Source organism: Pipistrellus hanaki (assembly GCF_964339955.1).
Source record: "Pipistrellus hanaki genome assembly, chromosome: 1".
In the NCBI taxonomy this organism is placed as follows: Eukaryota; Metazoa; Chordata; class Mammalia; order Chiroptera; family Vespertilionidae; genus Pipistrellus; species Pipistrellus hanaki.
The window spans coordinates 161,346,657-161,364,415 of record NC_140503.1 but is presented as its reverse complement, the minus strand read 5'-3'; the positions used below and the strand labels follow the sequence as shown (position 1 = coordinate 161,364,415).

The 17,759-nt window shown below is 35.4% G+C and overlaps 2 protein-coding genes across 20 annotated transcripts in view; both read right to left on the bottom strand.

Annotated features, from left to right (window-relative positions):
- SEC31A (SEC31 homolog A, COPII coat complex component) overlaps nt 1-17,759 on the bottom strand; it is a 77,733-nt gene that overhangs the window by 24,616 nt on the left and 35,358 nt on the right. For 12 of the 19 annotated variants that reach the window (XM_084882516.1, XM_084882498.1, XM_084882513.1 and 9 more), the window contains 9 exons: nt 16,472-16,699; nt 15,703-15,777; nt 13,909-13,947; nt 13,264-13,341; nt 10,374-10,449; nt 9,757-9,935; nt 8,140-8,266; nt 6,453-6,598; nt 5,029-5,202 (listed from right to left, as the gene is read on the bottom strand). In XM_084882516.1, the coding sequence (XP_084738642.1) occupies nt 5,029-5,202; nt 6,453-6,598; nt 8,140-8,266; nt 9,757-9,935; nt 10,374-10,449; nt 13,264-13,341; nt 13,909-13,947; nt 15,703-15,777; nt 16,472-16,699 (1,122 nt within the window). The remainder of the gene's footprint in view (nt 1-5,028; nt 5,203-6,452; nt 6,599-8,139; nt 8,267-9,756; nt 9,936-10,373; nt 10,450-13,263; nt 13,342-13,908; nt 13,948-15,702; nt 15,778-16,471; nt 16,700-17,759) is intronic. The other 7 variants (XM_084882512.1, XM_084882501.1, XM_084882503.1 and 4 more) reach the window with 1 other exon arrangement.
- The window catches only part of TMEM150C (transmembrane protein 150C), a 319,396-nt gene that overhangs the window by 291,999 nt on the left and 9,638 nt on the right, over nt 1-17,759 (bottom strand). The window lies entirely within an intron of this gene.

Here is a 17,759-nt window from a genome sequence, read left to right as displayed (position 1 = left end):
CATAATGGTCATTTAAGCTTTTATATATATACACACAGATAGACCTTGGCACATTAGGTTTTGACATCATTCTAATACTCAAGACTTGACACCAAAGGTCCATTATACATAGTGTAACTTGTAATGTAACTGATGCAGTGATTTGAATTATGCTGACCACATGGTGGCATGCAAGATCAATGTCACTTCTCATCACTGCTCTTCTGTCGTTTTCTTATAGATGATTAATGCTCACAAATCACAAAAGTTGTTAAAAAATATAACTTTGTTTCTTTGTAGGGAAAATAGGCCCCAAAGAGAATCATCTGCTAAAGATGGTGATGAAGGAAAATGATGCTCTAAGAAAGAGATAAAAGTTAATTTAAATAGATATTTGAGCCCTGGCTCAGTGGATAGAGTGTTGGCTTGTGAACTAAAGGATCCTTGGTTCGATTCCAATCAAGGACACATGCCTGGGTTGCAAGCTCAATCCCTAGTGGGGGTGGAGGACATGCAGGAGGCAGCCAATCAGTGATTCTCTCTCATCATTGATATTTCTTTCTCTCTCTCCCTCTCTGTAATCAATAAAAATATATTCTAAAAAATACGTTTGAAATAAGATGTCAAACTCAAAGAAACTTCTACAGATCTATAATTATGCAGATCTACAGTATGAGCTGACTATACATATGTTCTATATTAACAACAAAAAGGGAATGTTAAACTGTTTCAGCAAGAATTCATTTCAATATCTTTAAAATTATAGATTTCTATAAGTTCATGTCATTGAGACATTTTAGTTATTCTTTATTGTCCTTTATGGAGGGTAATTGTATACTATGATGATATCAAAAAAATCTCAGGACATATTCCCCAGAAAATACTAAGGGTATGAGATACATAGGAGGAAGAAAAATTAAGATTATATTTATATAAAAAACATTCTTTAACAAGTCCAAAGAAAGCCATAAAGAATAATGTACAGGCAGTCCTTGGGTTATGTCGGACTTGATATACATCGTTTTGTGGTCACATCGCCATCTTCCATTTAAAAAAAAAAAAAAAAAAGTTCTGTCATTTCAACGTATGTACATATGTGCTTTATGTTTTTATTTATTTACCACAAGGTCAGGAATTGTTATCTTTCTTTTAAATATTTTTACTGTTTTGCTTCATTACTGCTGTGTCTGTGCTCCATGTGAGTGACATAGGTGCTTATATAGGTAGGTTCCGACTTACAATGAAAATAGCATTACGTCGCACCATAGGAACAGATCTCCGACGTAATCTGAGGACTTACTGTATAGAAAATGTATGTGGTGCTCACTTTGGCAGCACATATACTAAAATTGGAATGATACAGAGAAGATTAGCATGGCCCATTGTGCAAGGATAACACATAAATTCATGAAGCGTTCCACATTAAAAAAGAAAGAAAATGTATGTGATTATAAACAGTATTAAAAATAAACAGTTTAATTCTAAGGCTAGAAGATGTAAAGATCTTAGATTAAGTTAATCTTAAAATAAAAGCATCTTCTAGCTCAATAATATAAAAATGAGACCTGCCCAACTGGTGTGGCTCAGTTGATTGGAACATAGCCTGTACACTGAAGGGTTGCAGGTTCGATTCCTAGTCAGAGCACATACCTAGGTTGGGGGTTCAATCCCCCACCTGGTCAGGGCACATGCAGGAGACCCCAGTTGGGTGCATGCAGGAGGCAACTAATCAATGTTTATGTTTCTCTCTCTCCCTCCCCCTGCACCCCATCACCTTCTTCCCCTCTAAATAATATTTTTTTTAAAAATGAGACTGTATTAAGTAAAAAGTCATATAAAACTTATAAGTCAAATTCATCAAGCCCTTGCTGGTTTGCTCAGTGGTTAGAGCAGGGGTCTTCAAACTACGGCTCGCGGGCCACATGCGGCCCGCAGAGGAGTCTGATCCGGCCTGCCAGGTTTTTTGGGCAGTGAGCGCAGCCGAGGTGTTACAGTAGGAATTAGTAGTTCATATAGTCTGGCCCTCCAGCTCTCTGAGGGACCGTGATCTGGCCCCCACTTTAAAAACTTTGAGGACTCCTGGGTTAGAGCATCAACTAACAGCCTGAAAGGTCACAAGTTCAATTCTGGTCAGGGGCACATGCCCAGGTTGCAGGCTCAATTTCTAGTTCTCTCATCACTGATATTTCTATCGTTCTCTCCCTCTCCCTTCCTCTCTGAAATCATCATAAAGATTAAGTTTCTATTCTACCTAATATTTTTATTAACAATTTAGAAAATATGAGCTGTATTCTACATGTAAGTGTATATAAAACCAACTGCAGCCCTAACCTGTTTGGCTCAGTGGATAGAGTGTCAGCCTGTGGACTCAAGGGTCCCAGGTTCGATTCCGGTCAAAGGCATGTACCTTAGTTGTGGGCACATCTCCAGTAGGGGGTAAGCAGGAGGCAGCTGATTGATGTTTCTCTCTCATCCATATTTCTAACTCTCTCTCCCTCTCCCTTCCTCTCTGTAAAATATCAATAAAATATATTAAAAAATAAAAAAAACAACTGCAGAATCATACCACCACAGTCCTGGAACCCAGATGTTAAGTGTTTTTACTCAATGAAATCCCATCTAATAAAGAAGAAATATGCTAATTGATCATCATGCCTTCATAAAGATGGTGGCACCTAGAGGGAATATGCTAATTGACTGCCATGCCCTCAAAGATGGCAGCACTCACAGCCAAAAGATGGCGACACCCAGTCCCCTCAGCCGTGCCTGGGTGGCAGGTGCACAGCAGGGCCAGGCCTACCCCCAGGCAGGTCCTACTGCTCCACACACCTGCCTCCAGAGTCCCCCATTCCCTTCAGCCCCCCAGCTGCCCAGGGTCGGCCCCAGGCGCAGGCAAGCCTCAGATGGCGGCTGTCCAGCCTCCCAGGGCCACCCAGGCTCAGGTAACCTGGGCCGGTCGAGGCTTGCACTGCTGGCAGTGGCAGCTGCAGAGGTGTGATGGGGGCATCACCTTCCACTGATCACCAGATTGCCTTCCGCCCGAGGGCTCCAGGACTGTGAAAGGGGGCAAGTTGGGCTGAGGAAATCCCCCTCCAGTGCATGAATTTTCATGCACCAGGCCTCTAGTCCTATATATCCAAATAGACCAAACGGCAGAACTACAGTCGCAATGACATGCACTGACCATCAGGGAGCAGATGCTCAATGGTCAGTGCCCACCCACAGGGGAAGCACTGCTCAGCCAGAGTGCAGTAGCAGTCGCAGGAGCCTCTACTTCCTCCTCAGCAGTGCTAAGGATATCCAACTGATGGCTTAGTCCTGCTCCCTCAAGGGTATACCCCCAGTGGGCTCCTAGACTGCAAGGGGATACATGCCAGGCTGAGGGAGACCCTGCCCCATCCCAGTGCACAAATTTTGTGCACTGGGCCTCTAGTTTATTGATAATTCCCTAACACAGACAAAATACTAAAAACAATTTTAACTAAAAAAAAAAAAATTCATTAAAACAGAATAAAGATTACAATAAAAAGACAGGGGAGGGTGAGAAGAAATCAATCAAAGAACTTATATGCATATATGATTAACCCATGGACACAAACATTAGGGCGGTGAAGGCCTGGGGTGGGCTAGAAGGGGTCAATGGGGGGTGGAAGGTAGGGGACATGTTATACTTTCAACAATAAAGATTTAAAAAATAATATTAAAAACCACAGACTAATTCATACACAGTAAAAAAAAAAAAAAATGTATAGAGAAAAAATATCTGCAAAGCTCAAAAATAAGCTGCAGACACACATTGTGGTTATAAAAACTTTCCTCAGCCCAGCTGGTGTGACTCAATGGTTGAACATCAACCTATGAACCAGGAGGTCATGGTTCAATTCCTGGTCCAGTAGGGGGCATGCAGGAGGCAGCCAATCAATGATTCTTCCTTATCATTGATGTTTCTATATCTCTCTTCCTCTCCCTTCTCTGAAATTAATAAAAACATATTTTTCTAAATGTTTATAAATTACAAAACCAAAATACTTTCCTCAAATCCCATCCTGATTCTCACCCATGTCCCATTATGGATTTTAGGTTTCTTTCTTGTGTGTTCCCATAGCACTACCTCTACCACAGTACTCTGCACTTTTGGAATTTCATGTTCATTTATCCACAGTCATTTTGAGTTTGGAAACTCCCCCAGGAAAAGGATCTTGGTACTCTTGCTCATCACTAGATCCTCAGTTACTAACTGAATTGAATTAAAACTAATACAATGAAAAGTCTGAGTGTTATTACACACCAACTAAGGAAAATAAATTAGGAATGTAATATAGTTCTCCTGTCTTGAATACTTAAAAACATACTTGCCCAGAAATGGTATCAGACTGAAATGGCATATCGAATGAACTTCTTCACTAATATCTGGGATGGACATTGTGGGAATTTTTAAGTTACAGCCCACTAGTCTAAGTATTAACATGTATAGCTTTTCAATATGGAAAATTCCTAGAAAGATACTTGTGGACAGACTTAGCATTTGGCTTAAGAAACAAAAAGTTGGTCCTTTTCCCATTTATTTTCCTCAAATACTATCACCCTCCATACAAAGGGCTCTATTATATTGTAAGAGCATCCTATCTGACACAGCTTGTGTATACCTAAAATGATCCTTGAAAAACTGTCACACAGCCCTAGCTGATTTGGCTCAGTGGATAGAGTGTTGACCTGGGACTGAAGAGTCCCAGGTTGAATTCCAGTCAAGAGCACATGCCTTGTTTGTGGGCTGTATCCCCAGTGTGGGGCATGTAGGAGGCAGCTGATCAATGATTTTCTCTCATCATTGATGTTTCTCTCTCTCTCTTTCTCCCTTCCTCTCTGAAATCAATAAAAATATATTAAAAAAACCCACAAAACTGTCATACAATAACATTCACCTACAGTCATGTGACAGAAATTGAATCCTTCCAAACATTCTACCCACGTGTATGTTTAATACTGAGTGCTGTTGTACTGGACTCATCATACTCGTACATTAGGAGAAAAATAATCAATTCAAATTACCTGGTTGGTGCTCTCAGGAAGAAAAGCCAAGGCTGCAGCAATACTGCCCTGGGCTGCTAACAAATTGGCATACTGACTCATCTTCTCAGCCAAAAGAACTCCTACAGTATTAGTGTCCATGGCTTGTGTGCGTTGTACAGCCTTCCGTAGGATGACAACTTTCTCAATCAGATCCTAAATGAGAAAAAGGAAGGAGAGTAAAGAAGAAAGACGAAGATTCCAAGATGTGTATGAAAAGAAACAGGAAAAGAGTTACTAAGATTTCTAAAACCAACTAAAAGCACAGTACCTATCATCTCTCTTAGAAAGGCCTGGGATAACTAACCACCATTTAGGGAATTGAAAAAGTAAGGAGGAAGAAGGTCTCCTACTCAAGAATAGGGGATAAGTTACCACCTTCTCCTAAACATCCTTAAACTGCCAGATACTCATAAGCTAAAATAGGCAAATATCCAAAGTGAAAGTGAGAGTCAGATGTCCAAAGGCAGAAACTTGGATTCCAGCAGGTATAAGAGAAACTTTGAGAGAACACTTCATTTTACCTATATTATAAAAACAGTATTATTATAATATGATCTTCAAATGGGCTTACTATATTAACCCAAAATTTCTCATGTTATTCTTCGATAATAATAATTTTTTAAAAATGGGAGCTAGACTTCAGGTATAAAGCACAAGAGTATCCTACCTATCTGCCCTTCATAAATCCAAAAGTGTGTTTTCTCTCAGAAGCACATAGGAGGAAAACCTTGATTTCTTATCAGATTTTCAGTTTCAACAGAGTGATCTTTAAAACAACAACACTACTGAAAAAACATCTTTCCGGGGAGATATATATATATATCTAATATTATATATTATATATATATATATATATCTAATATTATATATTAGACTGAAATACCAAGAGACTCTGCTGATTTAATGCTTAGGGAAAAAACTGAAATATATTATTAGTCAGTGCCTGAGAATAATTTTTTACTTCCTCTCTGTCCATGTATTAATGTTACACAGGATTACACTGACCTCTTTCATTTCCCCTTAACCATGAAGATTCTCTATTGGTACTGGTGATACCCCACATTGCTTCTTTCTTTGCCTAAAGCAGACAGTTTCACTAGAGGCAGAGAGAGGAGCATGAGGAAAAGAGGTAAAGCAAGGGCTGTTTTCATGCTTTTGCCACCTACTTCCCCCAATAAGCCACCTTAACAACCTTGACCTCACAAATAGTTGCAACCCCATTTAACTTATCCCAAACTCTGCCCCTCTAAATACAGCAATAAATACATATAACTATCCAGAAAAAGAACTAAAATACAAATAAGGGTGAAAGCAATGAACTTCTGGAGCAAATCAATTTCTAAACTATATGTAGGGTGAAGGACAACTGAAAAGGAAGCATCCTTTGTTTCAAAGATACTAACCTGAAGGGACAAAGGGTTGCTTCCATCCTGAGCTTTAGTCCAGCATGCAACTAATTTCTCTACATTCCCTGCACAAATATAGCAGAGACATGCCTGAGTCTGCAGGAGGCTATCACCTTCACTTTCAAGCCTGGTTCCCAAAAGATCTATAGATCAAGAGAAAAACAAAATACGATTATACCCAAGGCAATCTGTATATGAGATCATGAGCAGCCCAATATCATTTCCAGAAATAAGGATTAAACTTCACAGCCAGTAAGTAGCAGGTAGAAACAAAATAACTGTTATATAAATACTCAGTAAATATTTGTCAAAGGAATGAGAAAGTGTGTGAAAAACTCTGTATAATGAACAACTTCTTAAGATTCCGTGCCTATTGAACGGATTTACATTAGAAAAAAATAAATGAAAACAATATTTGTACAGAAAAATTCCAAGAAGCATTTTACTCCATTTTATCACATCAGATGCTTTTGTAAGCAGCAGTAAAAAATATGGCATATTTGAAATAAACGTCAATGACAGCTATGATTACTATAAATTACTTGTAATAATAAAATTAATCTCTTATAATGTTCATAGTCTTATAATACTTTCCAGGTAGCAAAATGCTGTTCCTTCTTATACTAAGCAGCCTGAAATTTCTGTTCTTACAAATAATATTATTCCTTAGCCACCAGTTTAGTCATGGTGTTCAACAGTAATTTCTACTCAAATGTTATAATTATTAATTTTATCAAGATAACATTAAGTAAGAGCTGATTATATGCCATTTTACATATGAGTAGAATAAAGCTTAGAAAGTAATTTTGACTAGTTTGTACAACTAATAAGTAGCAGAGGCAAGATTCTAAGACATGTCTGTCTGAAACCAAAATCATTAAACAATATTATTAAAAATAATGACTAGGTCCAGCCAGTGTGGCTCAGTGGTTGAGTACCCATCTATAAAGCAGTAGGTCAGGGTTCAATTCCCCATCAGGGCTCATGCCCGGGTTTCAGGCTTGATCCCAGTGGCTGAGGCAGCCGATCAATGAGTCTCTCTCATCATTGATGTTTCTATCTCTGTCTCTCTTCCTCTCTGAAATCAATAAAAATATATTTTAGAATAATAATAATAGTGATGATGATGATGATGACGACTAGTGCCCAACTGGTGTGGCTCAGTGGCTGAGAATTGACCAATGAACCAGGAAGTCACAGTTGGATTCCTGGCCGGGGCACATGCCCAGGTTGGGAGCTCAATCCCCATTGTGGGATGTGCAGGAGGCAGCCAATCAATGATTTTTCTCAAATCATTGATGTTTCTATCTCTCTCTCCCTCTCTGAAATCAATAAAAATATTTTTTTAAAAACGATTAGATATGGAAATGTAATGTAGTTAACAATTCTGAAACATTCAAATAAGAACTCCTTTTTTTCTTTTCTTTCTTTTTTAAAATATATTTTCATTGATTTAACTTGGATGTTAAATCACACCCCACCCCGGAGATCAAGCCCACAACCCCAGCATGTGCCCCTGACTGGAATCAAACCCAGGACCCTTCAATCCACAGGCCAAACTGACTTGAGCAGAACTTTGTTTTTTCACTGTGATTGGTAGGTTTATAAAAATTTCTAATAACATTTGTCAATTTTATTTATAACAAACCATGCCATATATATAATATAAAGCTCACTTTCTTACCACAAAGGGCTGAAAACTCATCAGGTTTAGCATAAGTCAATACTGCAGCTAAAGCCTCTCTCCAATTTTTAAGGTCACAAGACTCAACAATTTCTTTCCAGTTCTTCATCACCACTGCAGTAATTAGCTTGGAAAAGGAAAACAAGGGGAAAATTAAAAACATTTGGTATATTAGTAACAATTAGCTCTGAGCAACCAATCATACCTTTCAAAAACTATTATTATGTATAGTATTTCATGTTAAATAAAGCAGCAGCAAAGGAAAATATATCCTTGAACCAATTGAGATAGAATATAGTACTATTTTTCTTCTAAAAAAATCATATAAACATACTGGATTAAATTCTGAGAAGGAAAAGTATAGAGTGTTATCCAAACATTTAACAGGCAAGAAGACATGACCTGGTCTAATGGATCAAGAAAAACTTTCTGAGCATATAGACATTTGAGATATGAAGTCAGAATTAACTTCATCAAGTAGGAAAACAATACTTAGGGCCAAGGGAACACTAGGTGCAAAGTCCTGAGAGAGAAAGGCACGTGGAGAATATGAGGAACTAAAAGGCAGCCAGTGTGGCTGAAAGATAAAAGGGAAGAAAGTGACCTGAGACAAGGCTGAGGAGACGGATGGCAACCTTTAGAAGGACTAGCCCTGGGACAACTTTTATTAAAAGAAATTTAGTAACATTAGCAGAGGCTTAAAAATGTTTAGACCCTCTGCACCAGAAATTCCTTTGCTAGGACTACATATATCAATAGCTTCTACAATATATTAGGAAAATGTTATAAACTACCTAAACATTCCCAAAATAAGGGAAATCATATATCACTGCTATAGAATATTATAGAACAATTAAATTTTTTTAAAGAATCTTTAATGATATGAGAAAATGTTTACAATGTAAGTGACAATATCTATAAGCAAAACAACACATAAATATACATATATGATCCTGATTCTGTTTTTTTTTTTTTTTTTAAGTTCTAAAATATATAGGAAGACGTATAAAAAACTGCAACCAAATTGAGATTAAGAGGAACTAATCTGATGGGAGAATTAGAAGGTGCTAAATTTTTGTATTTAAAATCTGCTATGTTTCTTTTGAAAATTTTATACAATAAAAAATATGAAAAGTATTACTCATTTTAAAAATTATATATGCAAAGAACAAAAAAAATACATCAGACTATCAACAATAACTATTTCTGGGTCCATAAATTATGGATGGAACTTTTGTTTTTTACTGTTTTCTGCATTTCAATGATCTATAATAGCAATTTTCAGCTGGTATACCATGGCAGGTATATGAATGTGCCACAAGAATATTTAAAACATGCAATACCTGACTATTCAGGGGCACTGACTTCTTTTCCCTTAGACTGTTAAATAAAAAAGGACAACAGCCAAAACAACAATAGCCTTCTGGTGTGAGTGAATCAAAATTATACCCTTTTGGGTCAGAGCAGCAAAAAATATCTTTTTTGGTGTGCACAGAATTTTAGTAGTTTATGTGTGCCATGAGATGAAAAAGGTTGAAAATTGCTGATCTATATAAGAGTCTATTGCTTTTATAATCAGATAAAAGTTACTGTTTATATATTTTTAAAATAACATACCCTGGTAATTTTGCTTTGGGATTTTGCAAAGTATTTTTTCTGGGTTCGAGCCAAGAGTTCTTGTCCACCTGCTATCGCCAATATTATGGCATCAGCCATGCGGTTATCATGTAAACAAAGGTCAACAGCACTCTCAAAGTTACCAGTCAGCAAAGCCTGAGTAATTAAACCATCAATATCTGCAATAAAGAAATAAAACATCCAAATTAAATAAATATCTTTGTTACAAGGAAAAATACTACACGTAACCACCTCTACATGCACACACACAAAAGAAAAAAAATGCTAATTTCTGAATATTACTGGTGATTAATTTCTAACACAAGCGGTTGTGATCTATGGAAATATACCAAGAGCATGTAAGTTAAATCAGTTAAGATAACACATTTTCCAGATTTCCTAACCTGAAGTAATAAATATCATTCTATAGTTTCTATCACATAGGTGTCAAGAACACGCTACCATTTCTAAGGCATAATTACACATATAAATGATACCTGGGTTCTTTTTTTCAACCCTCCATCACCTGCGACAAAACATTTCTAACTTAAGCTTAGGAACTATTTGCTTTCAAACGGTTAAAAAAAAAATCAGAAGTTAAAACCAATGGTACTTACCCCCACTGATGGAGATGTTAAATGGTCCTCCAACTGAAGGTAGAAATTCAGATTCTTGTTTTTCCTCTTTAATGTGCTAAAGAGATAAAAGGGCAGCAATTTACGAGAATGAAATTGTAAAACAATTTTCCGGCAAAACAAAATTTATATGATTATTCACCTACTGACTGAATGACATGCCAAGTTATTTAAGAAAAGTACTCAGATCCAAGTATACACTTAATATCTATGACTTTCCTATGAATTAACTACTATTGTACAACCACAAATAAAAACCCAAGATCATCAGAAGTAATGTTAAATAAACTGAAGTATACAGATCCATTGTTGGTAGCTCAAAAGTAACTGAAGCTGAGTTTTTGTTTTCTTAGGTGCCTTGGCAAAGAATAGCTTAAAATATACAAAATAACGTGTTTGTTTTTTAAAAATATATTTTATTGATTTTTTTTACAGAGAGGAAGGGAGAGGGATAGAGAGCTAGAAACATCGATGAGAGAGAAACATCGACCAGGTGCCTCCTGCACACCCCCTACTGGGGATGTACCTGCAACCAAGGTACATGCCCTTGCCGGAATCGAACCTCGGACCTTTCGGTCCGCAGACCAACGCTCTATCCACTGAGCCAAACCGGTTTTGGCTACAAATAATGTTTTTAATCAGACTAACTTAGATTTCAAAATAAACCTGCTTCTACACATCTAAAATTTTCTGTCTACTAGTTTTAGCTATAGGGTCTTTTTGTTTTTATTGAATAAGTCATGGGGGGGAAAATCTTCCGCTGTCCTTAAATAAATGCAATATAAACAGATTATGAATAGATTTTGCGTTCTCTTCAATTAGTCATTCCCAGAACATATTAGTCTGGTAAAAATATATACACTGCTATAAACTTCTGAGATATGTGTAAGACTGAGTAAATATAAATTCAAAAACTTTTTTCTTTAGGAGAAAAGTATATAATGGAGGCATATTGCTGGCAAATACTTTTTTATTTTTAAATATATTTTTATTGATTTCAGAGAGGGAGAGGGAAAGGGAGAGACAGAAACATTAATGATGACAGAAAATCATTGATCAGCTGCCTTCTGCACGCCCCACACTGGGGATCAAGCCTGTAACAAAGGCATGTGCCCTTGACCTGAAATGAATCTGGGACCCTTCAGTCTGCAGGCCAACACTCAATCCACTGAGCCAAACCAGCTAGGGCATTGGCAGGGCTGGGGGTGGGTGGGGGGGGGGGCGCGGGGGGGAGCACATAGTTTAAAAGCCTTCTCTTCTATATTTAAAAATTCAAAAGAAGACAAAAAAATAAAATATATCAGAGATGACAGAAAATTTTAAAGAAAAGCACAGATGAGATAGAAGACATATCTTCTGTGCTTGTCAGATCTGTACAACTGAATGTAAAAGCACCTAATATTCAAAGTCAGGGACATTTTTGGATTGGGTAATTTTAGTGCAGAGCACAGCATATGTAAATAATGCTTAATTAGTTAATATGGACTATTATAGGGGAATAACTATAACCTTAATTCTTTGCCCAATTAAAGAGAAACATTTCAACTCAAATAAAATAATCAGAAGTTATTATTCACATTAAGAAATAAATCAGATACTGATCTGATTATGTTCACTAACAAACACACCAAAACAGTATTTTTTTATTTTAACTCACAATCTTTCAAAAAAAAATTCTAAAAAAATTCTTAAACCTTTATTTATGAACTTCTGAAATATATATAAGACAAAAAATGTACCATTTATTACATGTTGAGTATCTTCAATGTGTAATCTACTATGTTTGATAAATAGCATCATCAAAATAAAAGGGAAGATTTTATCTTTCTACAAATTTTTCAAATACTCTCAAAAATATACACTGGTGACTACTGTTTTATTAAATACATAGTATTATTCTCACCTATTAATTCATGAGTATATCTCCAAATGATCTTCTATGTAATAATAGATAGTTAATCTAGTTATACATAATTGAAGAACATTTCTTTAATGTACGTACCCTACAATTTTGTCTAGGTATTCCCAAAATTAGTTCAAAATTTTTGTAAGATTTTAACCATGATCCTTTATTCTCAAGTTAAATAAATGCTATTACTTCCAAGAAAAATGTTTTTTATAATCATATTGTAGTAGTTTAAATTTATTGATGAATTACGTTTATAACTTAGTAAAAGTTAGTAAGAAACATTCCATAGTCAGGATAGCCCCTTATACAAGAAACAATGAAAAAGTCAAAGATGAGAAAAAAGAACTTGTTAGTGATCCACGATGAAATATAATTTAAAAGTAATTATAGTAATTATTAGTTTAAAAAAACAAAAAATTAAAAGGAAAAAAATTAATGGTACAACTCTTGTGTTCAAGGACTCTTTTAAACTACTGTAAAAATTGTCACCTACAATCCAGAATACATTTACAGTAAATCATGACAGTTTATTTAATGAAATACCCTTTACTTGAACTCAAAGTTCAAGAGACTAATTCAGAAGTTTATGTCACTGGAGTGGGTCCTAAATATTAATATGCCAAGAAAAAACATCAACTTTACATACAATGCTCTGAAATTTTCTGAATAAAATATCTTCTCAGGTTGACATCATATCCACATGACCAAATTAAGTCAACCTCACATCAACTGTTCATTTTGAACCATATAATCCAGAAACCAGGTCAGAGAACTAAAGATTTTAGAGATGATACTTCCTTCAAATTAGTAAACAGACTCCTACCTTAAACATTTCTAAGGAAACAATTTATTCCATTTTTCTTTGGAACAAGTAGTTAATTAAAATGTCCATATTTCAATGTGAGATAAACAAATAGCACATATTTTTCCAATGTAACTAAAAATGAAAAAAATAATAAGTACCTCTCCCAAGAGCTGCTCTTCAGCAGCGGGGCTCTCCTCCCCATCACTCTGTGCTACTTGGTCAGAGTCTTTAAGATCCTTAAGTACACAAAACAATTGCAGAGGAAGTTGAAGAATGTAGCATTAAAAGGTTATTAGTGAACAAGGAAGACAAACGACCCAATAAACAACATTCAGAGCTAGTTTAATCATAAGAAACAATACTAAGTAAATTTATTTGAGAAACACCATTAGAGGAAAAGCAAAAAGCCATTACAGCTGAGACCTTCCCTTTCTTTCCTACTAAATGCCCCCTCAGCATCAAAGAACTTAACCTTAAGTATGTGAGCAGTCATTTTGTTTTTCCTCTTTTGTGAAATTCATATACTGTCAAGAGCAAGGAATGATCTACCAGCTAAATAAGTAATGTTCTACCAGCTACTAGTAAATAAGGATTGCTCTACCAGCTAAATAAGAAATGCTCTACCAACTAAATTTACTTTATGTTAACATGAGAATTTATTCACTTATTAAAATATCTACAATCAGCATTTATTTTCACAACATAAAGCAATAAAACAGACAAATTTCTAAAATTACATTTCCTTCTTTGTCATGTCCTAGACCAACATTTTAGAAGGTAGCTATTTTTAAAGGCCTTCTTACCACATTGGGTCCATCCACTTTGTTCAAGGCCAAAGCAATCTGAAATAAAAACAACAACTCACCTACTAAATGGAATTCTATTTTAAGGTACATAGCAAACGTTCACCTCTTACTCCATTCTCATTGGAAAAAATCCACAAAAGTTCAGTTCAGGAACAGCATGTGTAAGAAAAGAATAAAATCTCTGCAGAACGGATTCTCAATGGTTCTAGTTTCAATCACAAGGAGTTCCACTGCTCACGCATCACCTCACTCAATGACAAAGCTAACTTCAAAATAAGCATGTTTTCTTCTACTTTGTTTTAAATAAAATAACTATAACTTTTTAAAATATTTTTAAAAATATTTCTTCAGGTACTCACTCTGGAAAGAACTGCTATAAGCAGTATTTTGACAATCACATTCTATTTCCTTAGTTTTTGCTATCTGGTGTGCAGTAACATTTTCATATCAATATCTTAAAAACCTAAAGAAGTTAAAGCATGAAGAAGAGTAGACTAATAATAAAGTTAATATAAAAAAATCTAAAGGACTGATCAAAGACACAAAGCCAGTGAGGCTGTGATGTGACCCCAAGACTGAGAGCATGTGTTCAACAAGCCTAGCATGCAGTATCCAACCTGTACCACGTATGTGACAACCCTGCAATGCTATAGAAAACTTTAATCATTTTCAAAGAATGACAAAGGTTAATATAAATTACACAAAGAATCTATAATATGTCCTTCAAGGTTTCCAAAGTCAGAGTGATTCTACTCCTGTTCATGCCAACATTGTGGAATAATAATTAAGCCACTCTTAGAGAAGAAAACTGTAAAACTGGAATACAACTTCCTTTTTAAAAGGTAATCTTCAAAAAATTAAAGTATTAAGCAAATCTCTTGGACTTTTTGTTTATTCAGTTTGAGTGCAATAAATCACCCTTGTCCTAGAATATTTACTTATTGCTTGTTAGCTGAAACAACTCAACACACAGTTTGGAAATTGTGGGCTAAAGGCATGAACAATTAGAGTGGAAAATTGTGATAGCTTGAAATAGTACCCTATTTTTCACCACTTAAATTGTAGTGAATGTGGGGAGATCTCTAACGATTTCCCTCTCTCTCCCTCCCTCCAAGTCACCTGTTACACACCCTCCTAAAAATCTGTGTTATTTCCAGTGCTTGAGGTTCACAGCCTCTTTAAAAAATATTTTTTATTGACTTCAGAGAAGAAGGGAGAGGGGGAGAGAGATGGAAACATCAATGATGACAATCATGGATCAGCTGCCTCCTGCATGCCCCCAGCGGGGATCGAGCCTGCAAACCTGGGCATGTGCCCTTGACCAGAATCAAACCTGGGACCCTTCAGCCCACAGGCTGAAGTTCTATCCACTGAGCCAAACCAGCAGGCGGTTCACACCTCTTATCATTCAAAGCCCAATCCTTCCTGACACAGCTCTTTAAATTGCAGGTGGTTCTGGTAGCTTCAAAATCCAGGTATAGTGTGGAATTCCACATTTAACAATAGTACACAAAACTTAGGCAACCAAAAACAAATTCTTATAAATGTTTATTGAATGAGATTGTGCAGAACTTTATTTTTAATGCTTTTATTGATTTTTAGAAAGAGAGAAAGGGAGAAGGATAGAGTAATAGAAACATCAATGAAAGAGCAAAATCATCAATGGGCTGCCTCTTACATGTACCCCAGGTGGGCTACACTGTCCAATCTAGAACTTTATTTTAAAAAAACCTATTCTACATAAATATTTTACTTGTGTAAGACAAACTTTTCACTTTTCCAAAAGTTTACCTTTTTTCCTAGGTCTTCTTTACTGTATCCTAGAAGTTGAAGGTATTTTCCACGAGAATCATCTTCAAAGTTTACCTTTAAAAAAGACATATACTTGAAACAAAGACTGCTTATAAAGGCCTAATTTTTAATTAATTGATCAAGTTTCATTATTATTAAATTTCATGAATTATTAAAAATATAAAGATAAATTATAATTTTAGAATTTAACATCTTGATTCAAGATCTCTTTTCTTTGGAAAATTCATTATCAAGAATAGACATTCCAGTGGAGGTAAATGATCAACCAGAAAATTATATTTGTTATTCTACTGTCATAAATGCAACTTAGTAAAAAGGATGAGAAATTCCTCCAACCTCTCTCCCCTATATCTCTTCTGTCTTTTCCTATTTTCCTTAACTGGATCGATCACAAAAAATAAATGTTTTTTCTTTATTATACTTATGTTTTTTAGTATACTAAGTTCTACGTTCTAATTTTAAAACAGGTTTCATGAATATTACATCTTTCTCACTTATGTTCATCTATTATATTGTTTTTTACTTATTAAAAAAAGTACTTCATATTAGGCCTTTCAAAAAAGAGAAGGGGAAAAAGAGAAGGAAGAACTCTTGACATAAAAAGTTAGGTCATGTCCTCTTCATAAGGATTCCTTAATTTCATCACATTCTTCTAATTGTTTCTTTAATAGGAAGACAGATTTAGAATATAATGGGAGTAGTTAAATTTGCAAGTAATGAAATAAGATTGTTTTAATTCCAACTTTACCTTCAAAAAGGACCACACATTTTTTTCAAAATCCGACTGAGAAGCATCAATTTTTTTCTGACAATAATTGACAAAGCCTTGTGATTGCACAACTTGCTGAAGTTGGTCTGATCGGCTGAGGAATTCCTTTTCAGTTACAACCTGACTAATGAACACGTGCGGCTGCAGCTCAGCTCCCTGCTGAGACTGTACTTTGACATTCTCAAAGGTAACCAGTTTGCCTCCAAACTATAAAAGAGAAAACAAACAAAATCAGTTTGAACCACAAAGATGTGGTCAGAAAACATGGTATTGTAAACATGCTAACAGAAAGAACTGTGACCTAAATAAATACATACATATTCCTTTGGATAAAGTTAGTTGACACACTCTTCCATACCCATAAATTTGACTCTGTCTTCAATTATTATTCCTCTTCACAAAACCCACCTTCTAGATAAAAATGACTACTTACTGTGCCCCACAGTTTCTCACCTACTTGATTTTAATAACTTCCATGTGCTCAATGTTACTTTCCTTCAAGATCCAAGCAATGTCACTTCTTCCATCCCAGATGTCTTCAGCCTATTATATATCTCTTTTGATTTAACTATTAGTTATATGTATTTGCCTCAGATGCTGTTCTAGAGTTTTAGAGGATGGCAGAATAGACCACTCTTGTAAAATATTCCATTTGACATAATGATAAATTTAAGCTAATGACTACTTGAAAACGAGCAGGAACAAGGCACTCTGACCTTTTCTGAAAGTAGAAGATGAAACTCCCATATGAGAACTGCTCTCCCTATACTAAGAGTAAAGAAACATTCTTAAAACCAGAGATGAAAATTAAGGCTGAGAGAAATCTGTACAAATAGTTGTTAAATAAGTTATTTCCCTTTAGTCTCTTTCTATATTTTTACTTTTTTAAAACTACCATCTATTCAACCCAGTATATAAGCACACAAGCTTTGCCACTTTTTTGAGTCTTCATTTTCCTATGAAACTTCCATGCACACGTAAAAATCAGTATGCTTTTCTTTTATTCTATCCTATGTCAATTTAATTCTTAGGCCAGGCCAAAAAACCTAGGAGGATAAATGCAAAGTTGTGTCTTCTCTATATTTACAAGGAAGGCTCAGTGTCTACTGTATTCTTTAATTACCTAAATTACCCAATATCTGCCTTGTATATAGCAAGTAGATAGTTAATATCTAGTTAATGTATTCATAAAAAATAAACATAGGTAAAGAAGAAAATACAGGAACAAATTTGGTTCTTTATACTCAGTAATTTTTATAGAAGGATT